We start from the raw sequence: 27,294 nt of genomic DNA, 5'->3' as shown, positions 1-27,294 counted from the left end.
TGTCCTTAGGGAACTCACCAGCTGAGCGCGCCCCGCTCGGGGCTGCTCCCAACCCGGCAGGAACTTCAGCCGCTGTGGCCCCTGCCGCCACCACCGCGGCCCCGCAGGTTTCAGCCGCGACTGCGGGGAGCTGCTCCGCACCAACCTGCGCCAGGAGGGCAAGCGGCCCCCACGCCAAGCCCCGCGGCCCCCTCACACCCCGCGGGGCCCGGCACCCACGCCGCGCCGCCCACCAGACCCGCGCGGGGCCCGCCCTCCGCCCCCACGTTGCCTGATGTTGAAACTGCTGTGCGACAGCCTCTTCCCCTGCGGATCGCCCCGTGCCCCGGGAAGGGGGCCTCTGGGGTGCGCTCGCCCGCGGGGCCGCGCGGAAAGGAGGGGCCGCTCGGGGGTCCTGCGGACTCGGGTCAGTCCCAGGGGCGCCTTCTGCACGCCAGAGGGCAGCGGCCCCTTCCGCGCGGTCTCCGTCAAACGGGCATCCGCCTTCACAGGGGACGAAGTGCCCACGAAGTCAAGACCAAGGACAGGCTGAATGTTAAGGAACCATTAAGTAACCATTACATAAAACACAACCTATTTGGGAGAGCAGCTTACAAAAGAATCAAGATAAATTATGAAAAAAAAAGGACTTTAATACTTAAAAAGTTGTGCAACAAAAGATATCACTTTCTTTAAAAAATAGATTTCATGTACAAAACATGAAATTTATTTTAGCATGAGATAAAAGTAAAACATAATATCCCTGAAATATGGCAGTTATTGACCAATTTTACATTGTGTTAATGTTAATCTTCATTTGAGACATGAACCTCATCAAACAAAACAGGTGGCAGAAAAACCCACAAGAGGGTAGTGGGCCGCTGGGCCACGAGATGCACCGGGCAAACAGACTCCAAGTGAGCATAAGCAGCGCACCCCCAGACAGACCAAGTTAATAACAAAGGAGCACTTCCCCTCCAATTTTTTTCACTATTTTTTAAACATTAGAAGTAGTTTTTCTTCTACATTAGTCTGAGTACACGTGTTAAATAAAACAAGCGTGCAATAGAAAACAGATGATACCTCTTAGATGTATATAGCATCTGAAAATGCTATGGTTAGTCTTTTTTAGGGTTATGTCATCTCTTTTTTCTAAGATCTGTATTTTTTTTTCTGTTCTTAACAAAACTTGGCATTTTCTGCCAGGTCATCCGGGAGTGAGGTGGGAATAAATGTCGGGACAGCTCTTAATATTAAGAGGCAAACCCAACCCAGCAGCCACTGAGCATCCTTCTGGGGGTGGGCTGAGAGGCCACTGGTGCCAGCTGCCTTTCCAGCCCTGGCCCTCGGTGCCCAGCCTGTGCTGTCTAGGGGCCTGTGCTGTCCGGGTGGCTGTGCTGTCAGGGGGGCTGCTGAGGACAGTAGGCCCTGCTGGCGGGCATGGGGCTCAGACACAGGCAGAGAGTTTCCTCTTCTCTTCAAACTGTTTGTCCACGGCCAGGGACAGGGCGTGCAGGAAGCCCTCGATGGTGACGGTGGGAGCCTGAAAGAGATCAGGTGTGGGGGCACCAGGGCCACACACAATCGCACCTGCACAACCACGGCCACCGGGCACCCAAGCTAGGCAGGGGCAGGGAGGCCTTGCCCTTGGCATGGACAACATGCACCGGCCTCTGACCCCCAGCCCGGAAGCCACTGTGCCAAGAGGGAGTGGAAGGCACCAAGCAGCCGGCGCTGTGTGGGAGCCCGAAGACTGCTGGTTACCCCACCGTGAGGCCAAACGGCCTCTGCTCTTGGTGGGCACTATCCCGGGCAGCGTGTTTCCTTGTCTGGGGCAGGACAGCCACATCGGGCCATTGGGCTGCTTGAAGCAGGGGTGGGGCTCCCAGTCACCACTGTGGAGAAGCCGAGCCCCGCCCCGAGGGAAGGCTCCTGAAGGAGGGCAGAGAAGGCCCTGGGGGTGGACCCAAGCCTCCAGGGGTGTGCATGTGCCAGGCCATAAGGGGAGCGTGTGGGCGAGCAGGGGAGTGGAGCATACCACCGTGAGGGGCTCACCTGCACAAACAGCGCATGGGCCAGGAAGGGCAGCTTCCGCAGGACCCGGCCGCTGAGGCCTTCGCTCTTCCTGCGGGGACAGGGCAGTGAGCGGCTGCCACCGCGAGGGGCCCTGCGTACCAGCCCAGCCTGCACTGCCTCGGGACCCCTCAGCCCCTCCTTTCCCTGCCTCTGCCCCTTCCCCCTCAGCCAGCACTCGGGTGGGTCCTCCAGCAGCTCCCAACGGCCAGCCCCCTCACAACCCAACCAACCTTCCCACCCCGCGGCCCTCCACTCTATGGCATCACCTTTATGGCCCCCTCCTTCCACACATGCCCTCCTCTGCCCACTCCAGAAACTTGCCCCCACCCTCCATGAGGTCTTCCAACCCCATGATCCCCCCCTGTGGCCCCCTTGCCCTCTGGCCACTTCCTGCCAAAAGCCCCAGCACTTGCATCAGGTAAGACGAGAAGCGTGGCTGGACACATTCTCACCTCACCTCCTGCAAGGTGCCCCCCACTCCAACTCCTGGGGACTCCTAGGCAGCTGCGAGCAGGGGGTGCTCAGGCTCCCCAAGGTTCCCACCATCCAGCCCACCCACGCTGGAGCCCCCGGACTCACTGGGCCATGTGCTCGCTGGCTTCCTTCTTTCCACCTCCCCTTGGGGCCTGGCAGCACCCCTCATCCTGGGGCCCTCCCTGGCCACAGCCTCTACCCTGGGGGCCCTCCACCCGGCAGTGCACAGGCATCTCTGTGCAGCAAACCCCATGGGCACCTGATCACCTCTGCCACCCAGGAGACACCTGCTAACGTCGCTTCCTGATACCTCCCACGTCCCCCCACTGCCCACTTCGTGCTGCTGGGACCTACATATCACTCCTCCCTGGCCTCACCTGTCCTCAGGTGCTCCCTGACCTGCTCCTGCCCTTTCCTCTGGCCTGGATGCCTTCCCACCCTGCACTCCTCAGCTGGGGCCCCTCCCAGACCCTAGACTCACCCACAGGAAGACCCCACCCCACCCCCAAGGCTGAGGCTTCTCAAGAGCACTCGACCAGACATCTGTTGGTGCCCGAGTCTGTGCTGACAGCAGCACTGGCCCCAGCAGCTTCCACCAGTAGCTAAGGGAGGGTGTGCCAGGACAATGATCCAGCAGGCTCAGGGACACTGGGGACAGACAGTGGCCTGGCCCTCGCCCCAGCTCAGATGGTCTCAGGGACAAAGCCACCTCAGGAGAGACACTGTCCACAGGCCAAGGAGCCCCCAAGCTCCCGGGAAATGGGATACCACATCGCTTGCCTGGGGCAGTCGGGACTGAATGAGAGGCTCACAGTCACGCAAACCAGCCAACTGCTGGTGATAGCAATGACCAAGCTACACCTCTTTCATTTCTACACCCCCACAAAACCTCATAAAAAGGGAGTGTCCAGGGTGTTGGCCCAGGGTGAACGAAACCACGACTTAACAGTAAAGTGCAGACAGTTCAGGCCCGACAGCCACTGCGAGCGCCGAGCCACAGCCTGGCTGGACACGATCCACTCCTCCCTTCTCTCCATGCCACGGCGCGCCCTGTGAGCTCGCCATGACTGTGAGCTGGACGGGACGCTCAGGCCAGACCTGTGAAGTGCAGCCAACATGCCTCTGCTCCTACCAAGCAGCTTCCTCTCGCTGATCTGGCCTTGAGTCCCAGCAGACACTGGGACCCCCGGTGCCGAACAGCACTGCTCTTCGCCTTGCCTCTGCTGCTTAGGAACCTCCTCCTCGTGTCTCAGCCCTGCCTTGGCCCCACCTCATCTAGGCAGTGAGGGTCCCTCAGCTGCATCTGACTCGGACCAAGAGTGCAAGGTCTGCCGGAACGAGTGAGTGAATGATGTGTGCACATTAGATTCCCCAAATAACTAGGCTGATTTGCAGCTTCTTTATTTTTGCATGTCTCTTGCTCTTCCTTGCCTACATCTCAACCAGTTTAAATCTCTTCAACAAATAATCCCAAACCTTTAAAAAGCAACGGGTTCTTCAGGCCACCCCTTCGTTCAAAGCTGCCCAGGCTCACTCCCCTCAAAGGAAAGTCAGGGCTCCCCAGCCCGGCCCTCGCCTCCCTGAGCTGTCGCCTACTCTCTGCTTGGTGACCAGATCCAAGGAGTCTAGATCACAGCACAACCTTGCCCTTGCTGGCGTCTCTTCTCCTTTACCTAGATCCTAATGGATTCTCAACCATCTACCGTCCTCCTTCTGATCCCTGAATCCGCAAAGGCCATTCCCTTCTCTCGCCTTGGACCTGGAGGTATGCTTAGCTGCAAAACCTCACTCTCACGCACTGCCCATCTCTCTACACCCAGAGCAGTGGACCACACACGTCACTCCAAGCAATGAGCAGAAACCTGCAACCACTCACTCATGGTCCTCCATCTCGCCCCATTTCCTACCTCCCAGTGTGTGGCACTTGGGTGCAGCAGGGGGCTGATTCTGAATGTCGGTTTACTGGGGAGGGAGAATGTTATCTATGTTGTATGACCCACGGCACCTTTGGGAGGGGGCTCACCTCCACTCTCCAGTCCAGGAACCCACGGCCCAGAAAGCTGAGGGAGTGCCTGACCCCAGCACACACACAATGCTGTCCAGTTCAACCCCTGTTCTTGGGCCCCCAGAGCATTGCTCAAGATGTCAAAGTCAGGTATGGCTCCTCAGTTACTGTGGCAAATGGACTTTTCTTGGGTTCAAAATTAAAATCTGCACCTTGAAATTTCACTTAAAAGAAGACTCAACTTGGACACGTTGTTTTCGATGAACCCAATCATCTCCAGCTCCCGCAGAGTCAGCAGCTGCTGCCGAGGGTAGATGATCTGACACTAGAGAGAGACACAGGTGAGGTGGAGACAGGCAAGAGAGGCTGGTCCTAGACTACTGCTAGCAGAAGGGGCTCCTCTGAAGAGTCAAACACAAGCCGCAGCACATCTGCAGACACATTTGCAAAGAGGACTGACAACGCAGAGCTGACGGCAGCCCCTCCAAAAGGCAGCCCAGCGGTTTCTTACAAAGCACAGTCTTACCACATGACCCAGCAATCATGCTCTTAGGTATTTACCCAAAGGAACTGAAAACTCTGTCCACCCAAAACCTGTCCACAAGTATTTACAGCAACTTCATTCATAAATGTTCCAAACTGGAAGCAGCCAAAATATCCTTCAACAGTAAATGGATAAACTGGTACCTCCAAACAATGAAATGTTCTTCAGGGATAAAAAGAAATAATCCAGAGACAGGACTGAAGATGGTGAAGTAGAAAGTTCCAGGAACCATCCCCCCCGCCCCCCAAAACCAGTACAGAGCTGGCGTGAACTGTTTGAATCCACACTTGTTAGTGCAGCCATGTCAGAATGGGCTATTAGGACACCATTCTCCAAATCCAGGGGGTGTGGTCTGGCTGCCAAAGGCAGGGTAGCCACTGCTTTAGTCTCAGAGGCAGAGACAGTACCTGTCTGAGCCTAAAGATATAGTACCTTTTTTTTTGTCTTTCATTTCCCTGTTTAGGAGCTACGAAAAATCACAAACAGATGACTTCAGCCTTCAACAAGCAAACACCAGCAATCCCAGAGAAGTGGGAGAAGATTTCCAGAATGAACACAACATAATACTCAGAATCTTATTCTCAGCAAAAAATGAACAAAACACACAAAGAAACAGGAAAACATGGCCTATTCACAGAAAAAACAGAATGTGACAGAAACCATCCTTGCGGAAGTGCATACGTTAGAACTATTAGTCAATGACTATAAATCAACTGTCTTAAACAAGTTCAGTGAGCTAAAGGAATCCACAGAGAACTAAAAGTAGTTAGGAAAATGAGGTCTGAATGAAATAAGAGAAATGAAAATTATAAAAAGGAAAAAGATAAAAATTCTGGAGCTGAAAAGTATAATAGTCAAAAAAGAAAAACTCTCTAGAGGGATTTGAGCAAAACCATTCAATGCAAATGGCTTAAACTATTGGCAAATTGGATAAAGAGACTCAGTTTAGTTACAAAGACAGAAAGAAGCTAAAAGTGAAAGATGGAAAAAGGTATCCATGCAAATAGTAACAAAAAGATAGGTGGGCTGGCTGTTATTTTCAGACAAATAAACTTTTAAGTCAAAAAACTTGTAAGAGACAAGGAAGAACACTATAATGATAAAAGGTTCAATCCAACAAGAAGATACAACAATTATAAACACATACACATCCAACAACAGAGCCCTAAAATATAAGTAGCAAAACTTGACAGGAATGGAGACTGAAGTAGTTTGACAAAATAATTGGAGACTTCAGTTTATCACTTTCAGTAATTGACTGAACATCTAATCAGAAGATCAATAAGGAAAGAGAGGACTTCAACAACACAATTAGGCCTAAGAGATGTCCCCCCAACACCAGCAGAACACACACTCTTCTGGAGTGCACACGGACCATTCTCTCTGATACAGAAACCTAACCTTACATTAGGCCACAAATTAAACTGTAATAAATTTTAAATGAATGAAATCATACAAAGTATCTTTTCTGATCAAAATGGAATGAAGATGGAAATCAATAACAGAGTGAACACTGGATAATTTACAAATATGTGGGAATTAAAGAACATACTCTCAAACAACCAAGAGGGCAAAGAAGAAATCACAAGGAAAATGAAAAAAATTAGAGATCAATGAAAAAGAAAACACAACATACAAAAACACATGGGATGCAGGAAAGGCAGTGCTCAGAGGGAAATTTATAGCTGGAAATGCCTACATTAAAAAAGAAGAGAGGGTGCAAGAGTAGTTCAGTGGTAGAATTCTCGACTGCTATGCAGGAGACTCGGGTTCAACTCCCAACCCATGCACTTCCCAAACAAACAAAAATTCAAAAATGATGCTGTGATAAGGGGATACTCACATGGAAAAAGAATGAAATGTGACCCCTGTCATAAAAAAAACACAGCCTACAAAAAAAAAAAAAAAAAAAAGAAAGATAGATCACAAAACAATAACCTATCTTCAAAGCTAAGGGAACTATAAAAAGAACAAACTATACCCAAAGTAGCAGAAGGAAGTAAACTGTAAAGATTAGATTAGAGATAATGAAATAAAGAACAGAAAAACAATAGAGAGAATCACGGAAACCAATGAAAAACTGGTTCTTTGAAAGGATCAGTAAAATTGGCAAACCTTTAGCCAGACTGAAAAAGAAAAAGTGAGAGAAGACACAAATAACCAATATCAAAAATGAAAGTGGGATAGATAGGTAGATGTTTGTCAGATAGACTGATAGAACAAACGTGGCAAAATGTTTAAGTTGTTAGATCTGTGTATTTGGGAGAAGGGGAGTCTAGGTTTGCATTATTTTTGCCTCTGTCTTATAAGTTTGAAATTATTTCAAACTAAAGTTTTTTTTTTAAATAACCAATAGAGAAACAAGGTAGAGTAATATAACTATTTCATTGGATGGGACAAAGAGAGGCAATTGGATGGCATAAATGAGCTGAATTCTCTTCTCTATAACAGAAAATGTTTAAAATGCCAAAACTGAGAACCTAAGAAACAGTGGTACATACATGGTATTTTGAACAGAGCTCTTAACCTACATTTGGCATGAATTTCATTGGCACTCTGGTGAAGTATATGGAACCATTCTCAAAATATTTTAAATGTGTAAATCAAAATGAATAGAATTACAAAGGAAACCAATTATACTGAAATACAGAAATATTGAACAAATACTGATATAGCAATAGCTATGCTTCTTTATTATCTATTAAATGACAGAATCTAATTTCAAGACAGAATGAGTGTAAACAATATTTCCGGGGGTGGGCCATGGTGGCTCAGTGGCAGAGTTCTTGCTGCCATGCTGGAGACCAGGGTTCAATTTCTGGTGACTGCCCATGCAAAAAAAAAAGAAACTAAATATTTCAAGAAAGATGTTCTATGACAATTTAATGTTATAGGGAAATAATTCTGAAATCCATTACTGACAAAGTCACATATGCTAAAACTAAAAGGGACTGTTGGTTATGTAGAATTTCAATTTAGAGATAAGCAAACATAAAGATGAAATTTTCTCCCTAAAAAAAAAAGAAATGAAAGTGGGGACATTACTACCAATCTTGCAGGAACAAATAGGTCTATAAGAGAGTATTAGGAAAAATTATATGCCAGATTAGGTAGATGTATTAGAAAACCTAGACGAAATAAGATTCCTAGCAACTCTTAAATACATAAACTGACTCAAGAAGAAAAGAGAAAACCCACAGACCTATACAAGTAAGGAGATGGAAGTCAGTAATAAAAAACATTTCAACAAAGAAAAGTCCAGGCTGACTGGCTTGAGGGATGAATTCTAACAGACAGTTAAAGAAAAGTTAATACTAACCCCTCTCAAACTCTTCCAAAAGAGAATGGCTAACTCATTCTAGCCAGCATCACCCTAATGGTAAAGTTAGATAGACAGCATAAGAAAAGAAAACTATAGCTCGATGCCCTTTATGAAACAGATGCAAAAAATCCTCATCAAAATTCGGGCAAGAGTAAATTAAACAGATTATACCCCATGACAAAAGCATTGGACAGAACCTAATATCCTTTTATGACAAAAACATTAAAAAAAAACTATGAGTAATGGAAGGAAATTTTGCCAACATGATAAAAGGCATATTTGAAAAACTCATGGCTAACTTAAAACTGAGAGACTGAAGCTTTTCCCCTAAGATTAGGAACAAGACAAGGATGCCCACTGTCACACTGTTATTCAATGTTATTTGGAAGTTCTAGTCAGAACGGCGAGGCATGAAAACGAAATAAAAGGTGCTTGCCTTGGCAGCACGTATATTAAAACTGGAATGATACAGAGAAGATTAGCATGGCCCCTGTGCAAGGAACACACGCAAATTCGTGAAGAGTTCCATATTTTTGTCAACTGTGATGAAAAAAAAATATTTAAGCCCTATCCCTGAAGTGTACTATATTATGGATCAACTAGAAAGAAAAATCTCAGAGAACTGTATGGTAGCCCCTGACAAACCCTGGGATCTGTCCTGTAACTACTTGTTAGAGTGCTTTGAAAACAATTGCTTTTTTATTTCTTTGCTTTGTATATATGTTACACAATTAAAAAAGTTTAAAAAAAAAAAAGAAAGAAAGAAAAGGCAACCAAACTGGAGAGGAAGTAAAATTATCTCTATTTGCAAACAACAGGATACACACATCTTTTCAGCACATGAAAAGATGCTCAACATCATTAATGATTAGAGAAATGCAAATGAACACTAGGATGAGAGACCACTATTACTCAAAAAAAAACAGATAATACAAGCGTTGGCAAGGAGGACAAGTAGGAACACTTGACAAGTAGGTACACTCGTACTGTGTCAGCAGGAAGGTAAAGTGGTGCAGCTGCTATGGAAACAGTTACACACAGAACTACCATTTGACCCAGCAATTCTACTTCTACATATATTCCCAAAAGAACTGACAACAGGGTCTCGAAGAGATATTTGCCCTTCAGTGTTCACAGCGGCATTATTTACAATGGCCAAAAGGTAGAAACAAGCCAAGTGTCCATCAGCCACTGAGTGGGTAAACAAGATGAGTTTATAGACAACAGCACATCACTCAGTCCTGAAAAGGAATGAAATTCATGTGACAACATGGATGAACCTTGAAGACATCGTGTTGAATGAATAAGTCAGACACAAAAAGATACTGCATGACTTCTAGTATATGAAATCCTACGACAGGAAAATGTACAGAGACAGAAAGCAGAATAGTGGTTCCCAGGGCTAGGGAGGGAGGATAGGAAAATCTGGAAATCAGCACACAACCTTGCTGATGCAGTTAATGACACAGGACTGTCCACTTAAAAATGGTTAAAATGGATATATTTTACTACCAAAAAAAATAAAATTAAAAACACACACATACACATGCAAGATCTACTGATGGGAATAAAGAAAAATAGATGCACCTTCATTAATTCTTCCAGACAAGAAAGATATATTTTGAAGATGGCTGCCGCTGAGGGAGGCCCTATGTACTGCTTGATGTCGGCTCTGTCCACAAAGGCCACGTCGATCCTCTCAGTGATGTTGGAAGTGGTGAGGATTACCACGTTGGAATGCCTGCAGGGAGAGGGGCGGGGTCGCCGTCGCTCCACTTGGCCTGCGAGGGGGGCCGCAGGGGCGCTGTCAGGTGCCGTCTGTCCAGCCCTGCTGCTCCCGAGCATGCAGGCAGACTGGCCAGAGGCCTGCTCTCTCTGCTCCAGCTTGGCCTCCCGGAAAGCGCTCCGAGATGTCCACCTGACCACTCACCAAGCGCTCCCCTTCCTGAATTGCCACCTTGCCCAGCCCTCACCTCCTGGGCACTCTCACTCGACTATGTGGAATCAAGGAAAACTGAGCAACAAGGATCAGATCCAGGAAGGAGGAGGAAAAGCCAGCTTATGGGAGCCCGAGGAGCAAAGGGGCAAGGAGGAGGAAACAGACCAAGTGTGAGTCAGCCTCGCACATGTGGCTCATCTGTTAAAGGACGACGAGAGGCAAGGGACAGGTAACTTCTCCAGCTGACTCCACCAGACAAATGCTTCTCAGGAAGTTAGGGTACTCTCTACTTTAAAATGCCATCAAGATAAAAACACTCCATGGCACAACTTACTTGGCTCTCACTCCATACGCACTCAGCAAACACGCTTCTGAGGAACGCTGTGGACTCCCAAGTACCCAGAGGAGTATTCTGGAGAAGAAACGTGGGGGGCCTGGCCAGCAGAGGCAGTGCTAACGCACTGCGAGGAGTAGGAGGCTCTGACGAAGCTGTTACTTGCTCCTGGCCTCCATCAGGACTCGGCCCCAAAGGCCTGGATGGCTTTGGTGTAGGATTAAGAGGATCCTTGCCCCTGGATGCTGGGAGAACATGCCACCCTCCACCCCAGCAAATGCTGGTTTGTATCAGAACTATGCTCAAATGCATCACTTATATTTTAGACTTCTGTTCTGTGCAAATTTCTACCACGCAGAGGAGCTGAGCAGGGAGGCCTGGAGCTGTGCCAGCAGGACAGGTCTCTGGGAGGCCTGGAGCTGTGCCAGCAGGACGGGTCTCTGGGAGGCCATCCCAGTGAGAGTCAGAGCATTACCTTTTAATCTGGTCGATCTGGGTCAGGACGGCGTTGACCACGCGGATGGCGTCCGAAGGCTCTGTGCCTGCCTTGCAGGCATTGCGGGCTGCCGTGAGGCTTTCCACCTGAGGGGACAGCCACGGGGACGTGTCTGCGAGTGTGTTGAGTGAATGGATCAACGTATGCGAGTGTGGCGCAGGCTGCCAGGAGCCCAGTGACTGGGGTGGGGGTGGGTTCTGCACACCCAATCCAAGCGTAACTGCTGAGGCTGGACCCAGCGCAGGGGAGCCCAGGGCACAGCACAAGCACTGTGAGTGAGTGCGTCCTGGCCATAGGCAGAGGCTCCTGGGCTCTCCAGTCGCCTCCAACCATGAGGCTCACCATCTGAACATCCTACCTCATCTATGAGCACGAACACCAGGGCGTCTCGATCGTCAATCAACTCCTGGATCTTCTGGAACATCTTAGTTACCAGCTTGCCACTCTAGAGCCAAACACATTCTTTAGCTGCACTGCAAGAAATACTCCATCAGGGCACTTGTGCAAGGGAGACTGGAAGGCCGGGCCTCGCTCAGACAAGGCCTACACTGCTCGGACCCCTACACCCAGCTCTCCTGAACCATACTGCAGGGCGTGATAGGATCAAGGGCAGCGGGTTGGAGCCCAGGCAGCCACACCCCCGCTGAGCCAGGGCCAGGAAGCTGAGACCTGAGTGTGCAACCTGCCCTGGTCTGAGACCTCACAGCATGGAGGGCGGTCACCCGCCACACTTGATTCCCCCTTACTTTCTCGCCTGCCGGCCGTCCTCATGGAACACAGGGAAGAATGGACATGCACGCGTGGATGGGCCCCCTGGCCCAGCCCGCCCAACCCACGTCGCCCCGCAGAGGGGCCTGTGCACACTGGCACCTCTGGCCAGCAGCCTGGTTAGAAGACAGTCATCCCTGCAGGTCACAGGCTTGGGTGGCTTCAGAGGCTGCAGAGTGGCAGCGCCAGGGGTGGAGCAGGGAGCCCAAAACCCACTCCACCCCCGCTTTCTACAAAAGTAATTGGCAGCCTTGCTCTGCAAAGGGTAGAGAGTATGGGCTTGGGCGGGCCTGATGGCTCCTGTGGCACTGCCCACCTTGTCAGTGGAGGCAAGTGGCCTGACGGTGCGTGAGTACCTGGCAAGGCTGCCCATGCCTCCAACCCCCACACCAGTGCTGCTCAGTGCTCGCGTCTTCCTGGTTTCGAGATGTGGGCTGTACTGAGCAGGAACCAGTGGGGGTGCCAACGGTGCCTGCCAACGGCAGTGTGACCAGACAACACGGGCAGGTGCAAAAGCACAGTGGAAAGAGTAAACGCCCCAAAGCCCACCAGCCAAAATAGCACAATATTACATGAAGCACCACGTGAGCCACTACAAACAGAAACCAGCTATTTTTAATAAAATATATTAAATTGTTCTACGTAGGTATAACAGAAGAAACTAAGAAAACACAGCTTCCAATAAACACTTCACCATTTTATTAAAAAAAATATTTTTAGACTTTTAAAAACAGCCATAAAGGATTAGAGATTTTTTTAAAATATAAAAATGTGGAATCTTTTTTAAAAAGAAGGTAGTCTGATTACTTAGATATATTTTTTAACATGCCTATGTATAAACTAACCAAGATATCCATTTTAGGTGGTTAAGATTTCCATATATTAATGGTAAAAATATTTGTATCCTCATATTTTCCTGAAATTAGGAAAAGGTTTAGTAACATAGGTCATTACTATAGCAATGCAGATATTTGTAAGAACTTTCTACTTGATATTTTGACAGCTGATATAATGGTATCTAAGTGTTTAATACTTAGAATTTAAGAACTCTGCTATCTGAATTTGTAGAATTTTTCCTTGTTGCCTTAATTTTAAATTAGCTTATGAAACTTACTGCTCAAGGACAGGCTTTACAATGATTATATGGATACTTATTTTAATATGCCTATGGTTAAGCTAACTAAGATAGCCATTTTTAGTGGTTTTAAGTGTATTGTTTGTTTTCTTAAATAAAAAAAAAGGTAGTTTGGGTTAGTTCCCAGCTATGAAAAATAAGGACACTAGTACCTTCTCAATTTTCTATTTCTCTTCACTCTGCAATTGATAATTCAGTTATAGTGTATTTTGGTTTTGTTCACTACGTCTTAAAACAGTCCCTCGAACATTCCCAGGAATTCAACAGGGACTCAGACGCCTAACATTCACATGGCTTTCTAACTAGACCTTGTAGAAGTTTAGCATCAGCTCATAGTTCTCTGGATTCAGTGCTCACCACAAGCCCTTTAACCAAAGCTTCCCCACTGCTGAGCTCTTCAAGGTCACCTTTTTCTTTGCTGGGTTTAATTTCCTAGCTATTTTTATCATGGTTTCTCAGGGGCTGTGCTCTCAAATTCTTTGCTCGCCCAACTGATATCTTGTCTGGACATGACCTTCTTGGGCCACACGCTCCTCTGAAGCCCCTGCTGCCACTGTGCAGTGACCTCCAGCACTGAACGCTGCAGTTCAGTGCAAGTTCCGAGTGCAGTTCACAGCAAGCCCGACTTACTCTGTCAGGATCTCTAAAGGACCGCCATTATCTGTAGAGTTCAACCTCCTACCTAGGATGCTAGAACAAACTTTGCTGGCGCAGACTGTACCATTCAGCTTTTGTTCTTTCTCGTTTAGGGGCACACCTGCCTCCGTGCTGGACTGCCTCTAGCTCCTCACCCAGGCACCGGCAACTGAGCCCAGGCACTCTGCCTGCTCCCAGAGCAGGTGTCTTCTGGTTTCCCACAGGTGAGGCCAGTGGTTTTTTCCCTTCATAAGTAGAGTTCACATTTTACCCCATCTTCCGTCGCCTGTGGAGGCGGCACAGGGAGAAAGGGTGGAGCCCACGCCCGCCTGTACTTGCAGCCACTGGGGCCCTGCCCAGGCCTCGAGCCATTTCCAGTGGACAGGTTTGCTCTGAGCTACCCTCTGGTCGTAGTCAGGCCCACTGCTCACTTCCCACTTCACCTACTTCTCTCCTGAAATGCTTTGGAGAAATTTACCTAACCCACGGGACACTTTCAACTACAATGGTTGACAATCTGAGAGAATTACAATTAATATTTAATACTTACTTCTGAAAACCACTTAGAAAAGAGGCTGTGACTGTTTATTTCAATTAATTGGCCATAGCGGTACCTAAGATAATAGAAAAGAAAATTTTCTCACAAATTAGTAAAATGTCATTGCCCTCAGTGGTAAACCACCTTTGCTTTTTCTCAGCTTCCCAACACATTGGGAATCAGCAACTCATTAAAACATTCAAATTATAACTTCAAGAATTTAAACAATTGAGTTCACTAAATCATTCTGAAAACTCGGCCAGGACGCAATCAGTAGTCCTGTTCTGCAGCAAATGAGGTTTTCAAACTGAATGACGGCCTCATTTGAATTAAAGCAAGAATTAAAACCCTCTTATTCCTATGAAATAAAAAATAAAATATGAGATTAATACCAAACACCTTTAACTGAAAAGGTGCTTTTTAAATTGACCTCACAATTTATGTTTCTATGTTTAAGAAGTATTCCAATGCAACAAACAAAACAAAACATCAGTATCAAAACTTGGCATGAGCTAAAACCCTAAGGAGGGTAACAATTCATCTCCAACCCAAAATCACTTCTGGCCAACCCTAGCATCTGGAAATGCTGAGACAGCTGCAAGTCAACTTCCACACCTACTGACTCACATCTATCAATTCACTCAGGAGCCACTGATAAATCCGGATACATTTTGTTTCTAAATAAAAGGAAACAAGAAAAAGCAAACAAGAAATGAGCAGCTGCAAGAAAGAAGCTGTGAGGCATGCAACTAGGTGAATGAACTTTAAGGACAATGTTGAATGAAATGTTAAAAACAAAAAGACAAATATTATCATGCCTCAATCATACGGATTAACTATAATCTAGAGATAAGAACAAAGCTGATCTGGATAGGACTAAGATAAACCAGGATCCAGGGTAAAAGATGATACCCGTATTTTCAAACTTCAACCTCTGTGTGAGACCAAAGGGAGAGATGGTTATTTGGTGCAAAATTTGTATTTTGGGTAGTGCATTACTTAATTTAACTTGTATGGCCAGTTTACTTGAATACCATAATTATATGGAATCTTGAATAGGATGTAAGATCTTGTTGGTTTGTCCAGATTAGTATGAGGCCCCAATATATCCCAGAGTAATTGGACAAACAGTAAAAAAGCATTTGCAAAGTCCCCTTGAGAGACTGAGGAGAAAGGAGGAAATATTCAACTTCCTCATCTGGAGAATTCCTAATATTCTCACAAGCAGTGGGGACAACAAGTTCAACAGACTGAGACCTTGATCTTGGGGCTTGCCCCTGTGAAGCTTATTCCTGCAATGGAGAGGCTAAGCCTGTTTAAAATTTGGCCTAAGAGTCACCCCCACAGGACCTGTTTTGTTGCTCAGATGCGGTCTCTCTCTCTCTCTCTAAGCCAACTTGGCAGGTGAACACACTGCCCTCCCGCTACGGGGGACATGATTCCCAGGGGTGTAAATCTCCCTAGCAATATGGGACAGAAATCCTAGGATGAGCTGGGACCAGCATCATGGGATTGAGAAAGCCTTCTTCACCAAAAGGGGGAAGACAGAAATGAGATAAAATAAAATTACAGAGGCTGAGAGATTTCAGACAGTGTCGAGAGGTTATCCTGGAGGTTATTCTTACACATTATATAGTTTTTAGTTTATGATGCACTGGAGTGGCTGGAGAGAAGTACTTGAAACTGTTGAACTGTGTTCCAGTAGCTTTGATTCTTGAGAAGACTGTGTAACTATATAGTGTTTACAATGTGATTGTGAAAACCTTATGTCTGATGCGCCTTTTATCCAGAGTACGGGAAGATGAGTACACACACACACAAAAAAAGGATAAAAAATAAATAATAGGAAGAGATAAAGGGTAAAAATTGGGTAGCTATAAATACTGTGGGTCAACAAGAGGGACGGGAAAGGGGTATGAGATGTATAAATTCTTTTTTTTTTCTTTTATTTCTTTTTCTGGAGTGATGCAAATGTTCTAAAAATGATCACGGTGAAGAATACACAACTATGTGGTGATATTGTGAGCCACTGATTGTGTAATATGGTAGGAGGGTATGTGAGTGGCTATTTCTCAATTAAAGAAAAAAAAAAAAAGATGCAAATGAGACGGACATAAGAAAAAGCCTACCCCCAGATCCAGAGTCTCTTTCACACAAAAGTCCACAGAAGTAAAAGTACTTTCAGAAAGTATCACTGACTTCCATTTGAAGGAGAAAAAGAAAAAAAGATAATATTGGAAAGAAAAAGGAAGAAAGAAAAGGAAAGGAAAGGACAGACAGACAACCTAAAGAAATTGATACTGGACTGAACAATAAGTCAAATTAATTATAAAACATTTTGATTATTAAGAGAATTAGGAGAAAGGCCTTTCTAAGCTTCTTTCGCCATTGTCTAAGTTATAAAATGAATACATACGTTCAGATCTTTGCACTCGAATGAGTTATACTTCTTATAACGTTATCCTTGTTTTTTGGTGTTTAAGAAAGTGTCCCAGGGATCTTTAAAGCACAGACATAAGATACATTCATCAAAACAAAGGCAAGGTTACTAAACTTCAAATAAAAGATTGAAATAAAGCAACTTCCCTAAGTAGAAATAAAAGACATTCTCTAAAAGAAATAATATGTATATAAAAGTAAATCCCAGGATTTTCTCTGCCAGTCACAGTGGGGTTACAGGTCCCAGGTTTACTCTCCCGCCTTAAACCACCAGAAAACCAGACACAACACATGAAGCAAAGTCTGATGAGGCAGGGGAGCCAAGCTGCTGAGCCCTGAGGGAAGCGCAAGAGGGAGGTGAGCCTACAGATGCCCTGGTGCCTTCCAGGTGAGGCTCTGGGAGGAGAACCCAGGTCCAGCAGAGCTATGAGCTCAGGGGGCAGAAGCCAAGACAAGCTCAGGGGATGGGAAATGTAAGGAACCAAAGCTCCAGAAATCATCCCGTGGTCCCTGAGTCTTTGCTGACTTGAAACACGTCAGAGAAGCCTGCCTTGAGGGTGGAAAGGCTGAGTGGTTCTTGAGCTCCAAGATTCCCACAGCTCGGTGCAGAGTGCCCACCGAACGCTCAAGGCACCCAAGGGACCTTCTGTCTTCACACCACCCGCTCCCTAACAAGGCTTCAAAAACAAACACCGTAAGGATCAAACCAAAATCACGAGGATCTGAAATGCCTATCAAAACAAAACCCAACAGTCTTTAAAGGAAGATAACAAAATGCTGGCATTCTGAATCACAAGGTAGAGTATTCAATTAAAAAACTGCTTGAGAGATTTTAAAATTTGAACTTATGTGAGACTAAAGCAAAAAATGTTTATTTGGTACAAAATTTATATTTTGACTAGTGCAGTTCTCCTAATATAACTTATGTGGACAGCTTAACTGAACACCATAAGTACATGGAACCTTGAGTAAGACATAAGATTTTGTAGGTTTGTCCTGAGTAATGACCCAATAAACCCCAGAGTGATTTGAACAGAGAGGAAAACAGTATTTGCAAAGTCCCCTTGGGGGAATGGTGAGAAAGGGGGAAAATTTCCCAAGTGGAGATTTCTTGATATTCTCATAAGCAGTGGGGACAACCAAAGCAATCGACTGAGCCCCCAATCTTGGGGTTTGTTCATATGAACAAAGGATAGGTCAAGCCTACTTAAAATTAGGCCTAAGAGTCACCCCCAAGAGAACCTCTTTTGTTGCTCAGATGTGGCCTCTCCAGCCAACACAACAAGCAAACTCACAGCCCCTTCTCCTGTCTACATGGGACATGACTCCAAGGGGTGTGGACCTTCCTGGCAACGTGGGACAGAAATCCTAGAATGAGCTGAGACTCAGCATCAAGGGTTTGAGAAAACCTTTTCAACCAAAAGGGGGAAGAGAGAAATGAGACAAAATAAAGTGTCAATGGCTGAGAGACTCCAAACAGAGTCAAGAGGTTATCCTGGAGGTTATTCTCACACATTAAATAGATATCACCTTGTTAGCCAAGATGTAACTGAGAGGCAGGAGGGAACTGCCTGAAAATGTAGAGCTGTGTTCCAGTAGCAATGTTTCTTGAAGATGACTGTATAATGATATAGCTTTCACAATGCGACTGTGTGACTGTGAAAACCTTGTGTCTGATGCTCCTTTTATATATATCTACCTCATCAACAGATGAGTAAAACATACAGAATAAAAATAAATAATAGGGGAAACAAATGTTACAATAAATTTAGTAGAGCGAAATGCTAGTGATCAATGAAAGGGAAGGGTTAGGGGTATGGTATGTATGAATTTTTTTCTGGTGTCTTTTTATTTCTTTTTCTTAATCGATGCAAATGTTTTAAGAAATGATCATGATGATGAATGTGCAACTATGTTATAATATTGTGAATTACTGATTATATATGTAGAACGGAAAAAAAACACCCTGCTTGAGAAGCTGAGGGGCAGAGAAACTCCTCCATGGCTGGAAGAGAAACCAGCCCCAGACAACAGACTTGGAAACACCCACGATGATGGGGCTAGTGGACGGGATCTTTGAAACAGCCATTACAAAGCTGCTAAAGGACTTCAATAAGAAACGAGGAAAGAAGTGGAAAATTCAAAGAGCCAAACAGAACCTCCAAGAAGAAAATGTGCTAACAGAAACGTAAAATTTCTTTGGATAGAATTAAAAGCAGATTAATTCTATCCAAATTCACTGCAGAAAACCAGTGAATATGAAGACGTAGTAACAGAAACCATCCAAAAGAAACACAAATTCCTGAAAAAAAGAAAGAGCATCAGAAGCCTGCGACATTCTCAAACAATGTAACGTGCACGTTAATAAACTGGAGGAAATGGGCAGAGGGCAGGAACATTAGTTGGAGAAATCATGACTAACTATTTGCCACATCTGATGAAAACACAGAACAGAATTCCAGGAGAAACAGACAAGCCCTCACTCCCAGTAGGTGGTAAACAAGCAGGCAGAAAGCCAGCAAGGTCATTGGGCAATGTGAGTTGGCATCAACACATGGCTCCACACAACTGAGGGAGGAGACACCTTCTCCTCAAGTGCACCAGGGCAGACCATGTGCTGCGGCATAGCACAAATCTCAACAAACCTCAAAAGACAGAAATCCTAGTTAAGGCAGGACATGCTGAATATAAAAGGACTGAAGAAGAAGAACCTACTATTCATAGAAAATGATAGAAAAAGTTAAAACAGTTTAATATCTTATAACAAAACATAAACAATCCTATTCTGCTCTCCTGCTCTCTTAAATTACCAAAAGTTACCTGCTTGAAAGTCTAACGGTCAATTTCTGGGCCAATGCTTTACACAGGGATGTTTTCCCAGTTCCTGGAGGACCTGTAACAAAATCCAAGCAAATGTGTTTTTTTTTTTTGTTTTTTTTTTTTTTTACAGGAATATGATTTTATTTTTTTTTAAATATGTATATGGTCCAAAACATTTTACATGGAAATTTTCACTAGAAGGAAGAAAACAAAAACACAGTAACTACCAGATGAACACATAATGCATTCTTTAAGTTTGGATATATTAAATATATTTTAACACAACACTTCCATAATATGTTATCTCATATTATGTTAAGGATAATATAAGGAAGTGATACTGGATAAGTACAGAATCTTGGATTCTGTGACAGAAGGGAGAATCCTTATTAGAGACAGGAAAAGAGGCCTGGAAATTAGAGGGAAAACAAAGTGAAAAGCAATCTAAAACTAGGATGTCAAGGGGCTGTGGTCTTTTTTAATACATTAAAATGAAGCAAATGTGTTTTTAAGAGAGTACAAAACACTAGTAGTTGCACTATCCACAAGACACACAATTGGGAGATTTTACTGCTATTAATGGTATCAACACAAGTACTGCTGTTTACTTACAAAACTTCTGCTTACAGCTCTAAGGCTCTAAAGTGTTATGGATATACTTGAAAATCTCCAAGGCCGCACTTTTCAGACACATGCCTCCCCCCCCCCCCCCCTTACTACTGGTCACCCATTTCCACACTGTTAAACTGCCTCACTTTGTAAATAGCTGAGGGAAGTGATTGCGTCCCTCTGGTCAACTGAGAAAGAAAACTTAAAAATCTTTGAGTGTTTATGAGTTTTCTAAGCTTACAGAAAAACTGAAGTTTTTAGTACAACCTTCCAAATTCACTACAGAACTTGCTCTAAGAACAGCAACTGAGGGAGTAACAATGTAATTATCTCCTGAGTTATGTGAACTGGTATCAGCCATACTTCTCTGAATGTTCACCTTTCTCTTTTGCACTTTCTCAAAAGGTGAGCCAACACCCCACTATCCCGTCTCGGGCAGTTGGCCCTGAAAGCTTGCTGGTCTTCTCCTAAATCCTTCCACCTCGTGTCTTTCAACACATGCCTCTACCTCCCGCCACCCAAATACCTACAGAAACCAGCAGACTGTGTAAACATGAGAAGCAGCCAAGCAGAGAACATGGCACCTGGAGGCCTCAGCTGCTCAGAGCCAGCAGTGTCAGACTGGAGTGGGGGCTAAGTGTGGTCAGAAACCCAAGTTCAGAGAAATCGTATGTTTTTTAATGGGAATACCCTAAGTTTTCCATGCCAGCCTGCCTTCCCCTGAAACTGTCCAATGCATCTGCGAGCCAGGTCGAGGGCTCAGCGTGCAGACAAAGCATGGGAGGGTCTGCAAAAGGCAGGCCACTTGCATTCCAGCCTCATCCCCACTTGCCGGCTGAGTGCTGCTGAGCACGGAGCCTGGTGGCCCTGCACCTGCCAACTGCTCTCACAGGGCGACCCAGGTGGTATGCGGAGCGGACCTGCACGTCAAGGTCCCAGTGCAGTACTAGCTTCCAGGGAGACTGAGCAAGTGCAATTGGAGCCAGACATGCTCTCCACCCCCACTGCTCCTCTCTAGGCCCACAAGCATTCCCCTCCCTAACCTGAAAACAGGCCCCTGGGTCCTCCCTCCCCCCCAGCCTCCAGTCCTCTTGTTCATCCGAACAGCCACTCTCCCAGTAACTTGCCCTTAGCCCTTTGCAATCTGACCCCCGGTTACTGGCAGCCTCTTCACTGGGGCCTCCTTAGGACCAGCATCAGGGGATCGGAGGCCCACTGGAGGACCATGACTTTCCCTGCACTTCCAGGAATGCCCCTAACTGCCAGCCTCCCCCCTGCCTCTCTGTTTATCCCTCTTTCCCTTTGCTCTGCCAATGCTTTTCCTCAGTGGGTGCAATTTTCCTGTGTCTCATCCTCAGGTTCTATTTCTTTTGCTTTCCCTCTGGATGGTCTCTCGCTGTTGTCTATCTATGCTGCGCTTTTTGCCTGGGGGAAGGCATTGAGCAAGTTGTAGCCAACAGCCACGTGTCTGTGTGGCAGCACAGGACAGGCTCAGTGCAAGGGCAGGCCTCCTGGAAAGCTGGTCTTGGTCACACACCAAGGCGACATCCAACATGCTCCCAAGGTGGTTCTTGGTCAGGTCTGAATGGCCCCCTTTCTCTCAGAAAGCCAGAGATAAAACCTTAGCTAAGCATTGTCTCCTCTTTCTTTCCTTCTCAATCTAGCCCCAGTCAGTCAGTTTTCCCCTCAAATCCTGGGATATTCTTCTAGAAGCCCTTTAGGCCCGTCCCTTCCTGTCTGTGTGCACTGACATTCATGGCCAGCCCCCAACCTGTCTTAGGTCAGGTGACTGTCCTGTACCTGCCCCCAGGCACTCACCACACTGAAGCATAAGGGAAACTCCTGGCACATGCCTCCCACGAGTTGATACTGTATCGAATCACCAGGAGCCAATTGGACACCTGGGCACAGGGCATGCCGACAAATGTCTGCTATCATTGAACTAAATTCTTGCTGTTCCCTCAGTAGAAACGGAAAACCTTGGCCTGATGGATTCAGATCCCAGAGATTCTAGTAATACTCCCCAGCCCAAGCTGCTTTCTGGCCCCACATCCTCTGGTTTTCGCTGACACCATCTCTTGGTTCAGTTCTTCTTCCCCCATTCGCCCTAGAAACTCCACACTGCCCAAGGCACGGTTCAGGCCCCAAGGAGGGCGAGCATACCTTTCTGGATAAACGGAGACAGAGGGATCCCCCATCTCAGGACCTCAAAGCATGGGCACGTGCTGTCTGTGCAGCCCACAGTGCCTGTTTTCTCTGCAGAGATTTCTAAGTCATCTGGTATCCCAGGCTGAACCATGGCTAAGGCAAGGACCCTTGCTTGAACAACCCCAGGCCCCATGTGCCACAGACACAAAGCCTATGGAAGCTCCGGGGTGACCAAGGTGGGAGGACGACTTCATCCAACAAAAAGTGCATACAAGACAAGTCTCCCTAACTTTTGGTATTTCCTGTAACTAAAAGGGAAATAACCAATTTCAAGTGGAAAAGGCAATTTATTTCACTAACTAAAATATACATTCCCTACTCTGATCCTGGCATTAGGACAGCACACAGGGGATAGGTGCTATTTAAAAGATAATTGTTTTTCTAAAATCATATATGAGCACATATATAATCATTTATTGGTATAAAGAGACTAATTGGTTAGAGCTTCTACCTGGCTGCAATTCAAAGTTTCTTTCAATTCCACTCAATCCTTTTGTCCTCTTGCTATCCAGTGACACTGAAAAAAATGACCAGTTTTCTTCTGAGAAGAATAAGATAGCTCTTTAAAATATGGTTTTTACACTTTCTTATTCACAAAGTGAAGCTCTGTGGATACTACAAAGAAATGTGAGGCAATTTCTATCCTAAAGGGTTTACAATCAGTTGGAAAAATAAAGCAGAGAGTTATTTGATAAGTTTAATAATATTGCAAAAAAGTCATAAAATAGTAATCAGCAGCCAAATAAAAACTGTGAAGACTAATGGATCTGCTCCATAGAGAGGGAGCACTCCAGGGTGACTCTGGCCCCTTCATAAAGTAAAAGGCTGCAGCTCGTGGCAGCAGAACAGAGGTCCAAATGAAAATCTTACAGAAAGGAAACAAGCACATCTTACCATGCAGCAGCACCACACGGTTCCAGCTAATCAAGGTGCTGTTGACATTTCTGTCTGAAAACAGCAGGGTCGTCATCACGTAATCAAGGAGCTGGGTTGAAGAAAAGAAAAAAGAAGAGCACAGAATGCAAAGCTCCCCAGTAAACATGTGCTAATAGGGCTTGTTTTTAATGAACAGAATGAACAAGAAGGAAGGCCATCTTTGAAGAGACTTCACCACTAAACCCCCACTGAGGCTCTAAGAGGCTTTTGTTTCAAAACGGACCATAAAGCCCAAGGAGCAGATGTTGGTTACTGCTGAACCTAAGAGGACAAACAAGGTGACTCCTAAAACAACTGAGAGGAAGATATCCAGGATGGGGCTGTAGGGTCGGGGGTCCCCAAAATCCATGTGAGTCTGACGTGCTGAGAGAGAGGTTCTGGAGATCAGCCCATCAGTCTACCTCAAAAGGTAGGCTGTCTTGAGGAAAAAGTGCAGCAACTTACGTGTGATTTAACTTCTACATCATACACCAGGCTGTCCCAAAGACCATGGAATTCAGCTGTAAGATAATTACCCAAAGATGTAATTATAGAAAAGCAAGCTTTACCCCTAGCAGTCAGGTCTGCAGTACTGTCCACTCATCCAGGCAAGGCAGCTTAATATTTCGATTAGAGGGAAGTTACATCTTAAAAATTTCTCCTAATTAAAGACACAAAACATGCAAATCACATATGACTAGTTAAACTGAGCAGGAGCACCCCAAGACAGACCAGGAGGAGGGAGCAGCCTGGCAGCATACCCTGAGACAGGCCAGGAGGAGGGGGCAGCCCCGCAGAGTACCTCGAGACAGGCCAGGAGAAGGGAGCAGCCCAGCAGGGTACCCCGAGATAGGCCAGGAAGAGGGAGCAGCCCGAATGGTACCCCAAGACAAACTAGGAGGAGGGAACAGCCTGGCAGGGTACCCTGGGACAAACTAGGAGGATGAACAGCCTGGCAGATACCCCAAGACAGGTTAGGAGGAGGGAACAGTCCAGCAGGGTACCCCAAGACAGGCCAGTAGGAGGGAGGGTACCCTGAATGGATGGAACGAGGCACCTCAACAAGTCTTCCTTAGATGTAGTCTGAGACTCCCGTCCAAGAGAACAATGCAGTGTGGGATTGGAAATTTTTTACTTTGCTCATCTGTGCCATGCTTTCCATTTCAGAAGTGACAGAATACCCGAAAATCCTCAACAGACATTTCTTTGTGAGTGCTTGGTAAGTCCAGCCTGGGGTCACACCCTCTCTGCCCTCTGCGGCCCCATGAACTGCACCCCTGCACTGTACCTGCAGGCAGAACCCAGTGATTGGCTGCAATTATATTTTCTGTCTCTTCCTCCAAATTTTCACTGCTGGGACCATCTTCATTCAGCTGGAAGATGTGAAGTGCAATAGTACATGTGCTCAAATCAATGGGCTGTGATGAAAGGAAAAAAATCAACTAAGTTTGTGTGTTTAAAACATCTTCTCAATTACAGATGTGAGATGCTGAAGTCCAAAAATAAAGAGAAAGGGCTATTCTAGTTCAAATCCAGGATTGGCTCTTTTTAAAATGTTTATCCCCCTTCCCTTTTGAGGCCTATGTCAATTTAAGAAAACTATTTTTTTATAATTTCAAAGGTAACACATGCTTATTGATACAAATGCAAACAAGGAATGCAGAATATTTAAGTTCCATATATCCCAACCCGACAGATATTTTACAAAGATGTGCACGTGTGTCTGTGGGTACGTGACCATATATATGTGTCTGTATATATGTGTGTGTGTATATATATATATATATATATATATATATATACACAATATGGCACACTCATTCACATGTATGTAACAGAAACTAATCTTATCACGTGGTTTTGTGCCTTGTGCCTCTTCCCACTTACTGTAGCTTGGAGATCCTCATACATGAGTAGATGGAAACCTACTTCATTCCTTTCAGTGGCTGTATCGTATTTTACTGGACTTTCCGGTGCACCCTTACAGTACATCCAGCTGTGCATTTCAACAGCATGGGATAAGTCTGCTTCTAGATCTGCACAATCACCTGCTGAGAAGGACTGCAGCGCCAACAGCGGACAGACAGCACTGGACCCTCCAGCTGAGCCATGCCTATCTGTCACTCCCCAAGAGTGTTTAAAGTGACTGCATCCTTTATGCCCACCACAAGCAAGGGGATGGCAGCAGACCCCCGTGGGGACGTAGCTGGACAGCGCCATGAACGCCGTTCAGGGAGGTGGGCCTCCTCTGCAGACAGGAGTGCCGAGCCGGTGACAGTGCACCTGTGACAGGCATGTCTTCCTCAGGCTCAGGGCTTGAGCTGTTCCCACAGCGGTGACAGACTCTTCCATGGCGTCTCCTCTCACGCAAAGCCACCCTCATTTCCCAACACGAACCCTGTAAGATGTGGGTAAGGTGGTGTATTCCTGGGACTAGATTTGTGGCTTCCTGAAGGCCAGCCCTCCCTTGTGACCCCAGCATGCCGTGGGGTGCCTAACCCTAAGCCCACGGTACTGCAACCCTACTCACGTGGCCTCAAGAGCACAGCCTACCCTCCTGGGCACTGTATTCCATCTGTTGGCCAGGCTGTCTCCCCACCATACTGAGTGCCCCATCACCAGGGCCATATCCTGCTCCCAGCACCTGGCTCTTGAAAGTCAGCCAAAACCTGCCGAAGCCCAAACAGATGAGCTGGCCAGGGCCTCGTGGTACAGTTATCAAAGCTCCAAACAAATACACATTGATACTTACTAAATAGCATTGCAAATTAGTAATTTACCTGTGGGTCTTTAACTTTTAACTCCGTGTCAACAATAGACACAGACTGCACATTCTTGGCCAGAAAATGATCATCAAACTCAGTCCAGGTATAATCACCAAACACGATGTTATGTCTGTTCAGTAGCTTCCGAACACTCAGCTTTATGTCTTCTTTCTTTGCAGTACTAATAATAGAAACAAAATATGCACATAAGAACTAAGTTAAAGACTAGGACTTTAACCCACATGAAGGCAGAGGCTCAATCGCAGCACCCCAGGCCCGCAGCCTGCAGCACCCCAGGGTGGAGGCCCACAGCCTGCAGCACCCCAGGGCGCAGGCCCACAGCACCCCAGGGCGCAGGCCCACAGCCCGCAGCACCCCAGGGCGCAGGCCCACAGCCCGCAGCACCCCAGGGCCCAGGCCCGCAGAGCCTCAGGTCCTGGACAGGAGGAGGGCCCAGCCTGCCTGTGTTAGCTGGGACCCTGCACTTCAAGCAAGCCCGTCAACCCCCGCAGAGACCCGCACCCCTTGGCCCCCAGGCTAGGAGGCGTCTAGACCCCCGAGGCGGGGAATGAAAGGCCTGGGAAACGCTAGGCGAAGTGCAAATCCTAAATTTACTGACCATAATTCACAGCTTTTGGTAATCTGGCCCTTTTACCCAGGCTCAGGCGGGGCTGGGGTCGGGGTCTGCTAGTCAGGCTCGGTTGCTCTGAGTATCAGGCTCGGACTGGGGAACGGCAGGAATCGGACAAAGTCGGCTCAGGCTCGAGCTGGGATACGGCCGGGATCGGGACTACTCGGCTTGGGCTCGGCCGCTCGGAGTAGGCTCGGCCTAGAATACCGCGGGAATCGGACCAAGTCGGCTCGGGCTGGGATACGGCCAGGATCGGGTCTACTCGGCTTGGGCTCGGCCGCTCGGAGTAGGCTAGGCCTGGGGTACCGCGAGAATCGGACCAAGTCGGCTCGGGCTGGGACTAGGGTACAGCGGGGATCCGGTCTGCGCGGCGGACCGGACTCACCTACTGCTCCGCTGATGTACTTCCACATGGATCGTCGGAGACTCGGCCACGCAGGGCAGCGCCTGCTTCAGGTCGCCCACAGCCTCATCCATGGCGCCGCCGCAGAGTGCAGCGGGGACCCGGCCAGAGCGTGCCCGCCGCCGCCTCGCGTCCCCGGTACCCGTGGCCGCCGCCAGCTCGCCCCGCCCGCCGTTCAAATCTGCCGCGCTCCGCGCGCCGCCTCTCGACCCGGAAGCGCTCGGCGTGGCGGGCAGGTCGGGGGGCTACTTCCGGCCG

General features: G+C 46.9%; 1 protein-coding gene and 1 non-coding gene across 10 annotated transcripts; one reads left to right on the top strand and one right to left on the bottom strand.

Annotated features, from left to right (window-relative positions):
- Nucleotides 1–631: 631 nt before the first annotated feature.
- Nucleotides 632–27,209, bottom strand: TRIP13 (thyroid hormone receptor interactor 13). Of its 9 annotated transcripts, XM_077116791.1 has the most exons (17): nt 26,622–26,750; nt 26,018–26,183; nt 25,768–25,906; nt 25,125–25,635; nt 24,526–24,655; nt 23,703–23,758; nt 23,217–23,307; nt 22,774–22,839; nt 19,506–19,578; nt 14,259–14,322; nt 11,528–11,614; nt 11,149–11,255; nt 10,674–10,751; nt 9,988–10,141; nt 4,747–4,859; nt 2,035–2,104; nt 632–1,522 (listed from the first exon to the last, which is right to left on the bottom strand). In XM_077116791.1, the coding sequence occupies exons 4-17, from the start codon at nt 25,455–25,457 to the stop codon at nt 1,427–1,429; spliced, it is 1,518 nt and encodes a 505-aa protein (XP_076972906.1). In that variant the 5' UTR covers nt 25,458–25,635; nt 25,768–25,906; nt 26,018–26,183; nt 26,622–26,750; the 3' UTR covers nt 632–1,426. The 9 variants fall into 9 exon arrangements, 8 of the variants coding, with proteins under 8 accessions (XP_076972906.1, XP_076972905.1, XP_076972907.1 ...); XM_077116790.1 differs by having other exon boundaries at nt 25,125–25,906; XM_077116792.1 differs by having other exon boundaries at nt 4,777–4,859; nt 25,125–25,906.
- Nucleotides 8,829–8,935, top strand: LOC143647424 (U6 spliceosomal RNA). The gene has a single exon (XR_013158051.1). It is a non-coding gene; the product is annotated as a U6 spliceosomal RNA (small nuclear RNA).
- Nucleotides 27,210–27,294: the final 85 nt, after the last annotated feature.

This window comes from Tamandua tetradactyla, chromosome 9, assembly GCF_023851605.1.
Source record: "Tamandua tetradactyla isolate mTamTet1 chromosome 9, mTamTet1.pri, whole genome shotgun sequence".
Lineage (NCBI taxonomy): Eukaryota > Metazoa > Chordata > Mammalia > Pilosa > Myrmecophagidae > Tamandua > Tamandua tetradactyla.
This window is presented reverse-complemented; position numbering and strand designations above follow the sequence as displayed.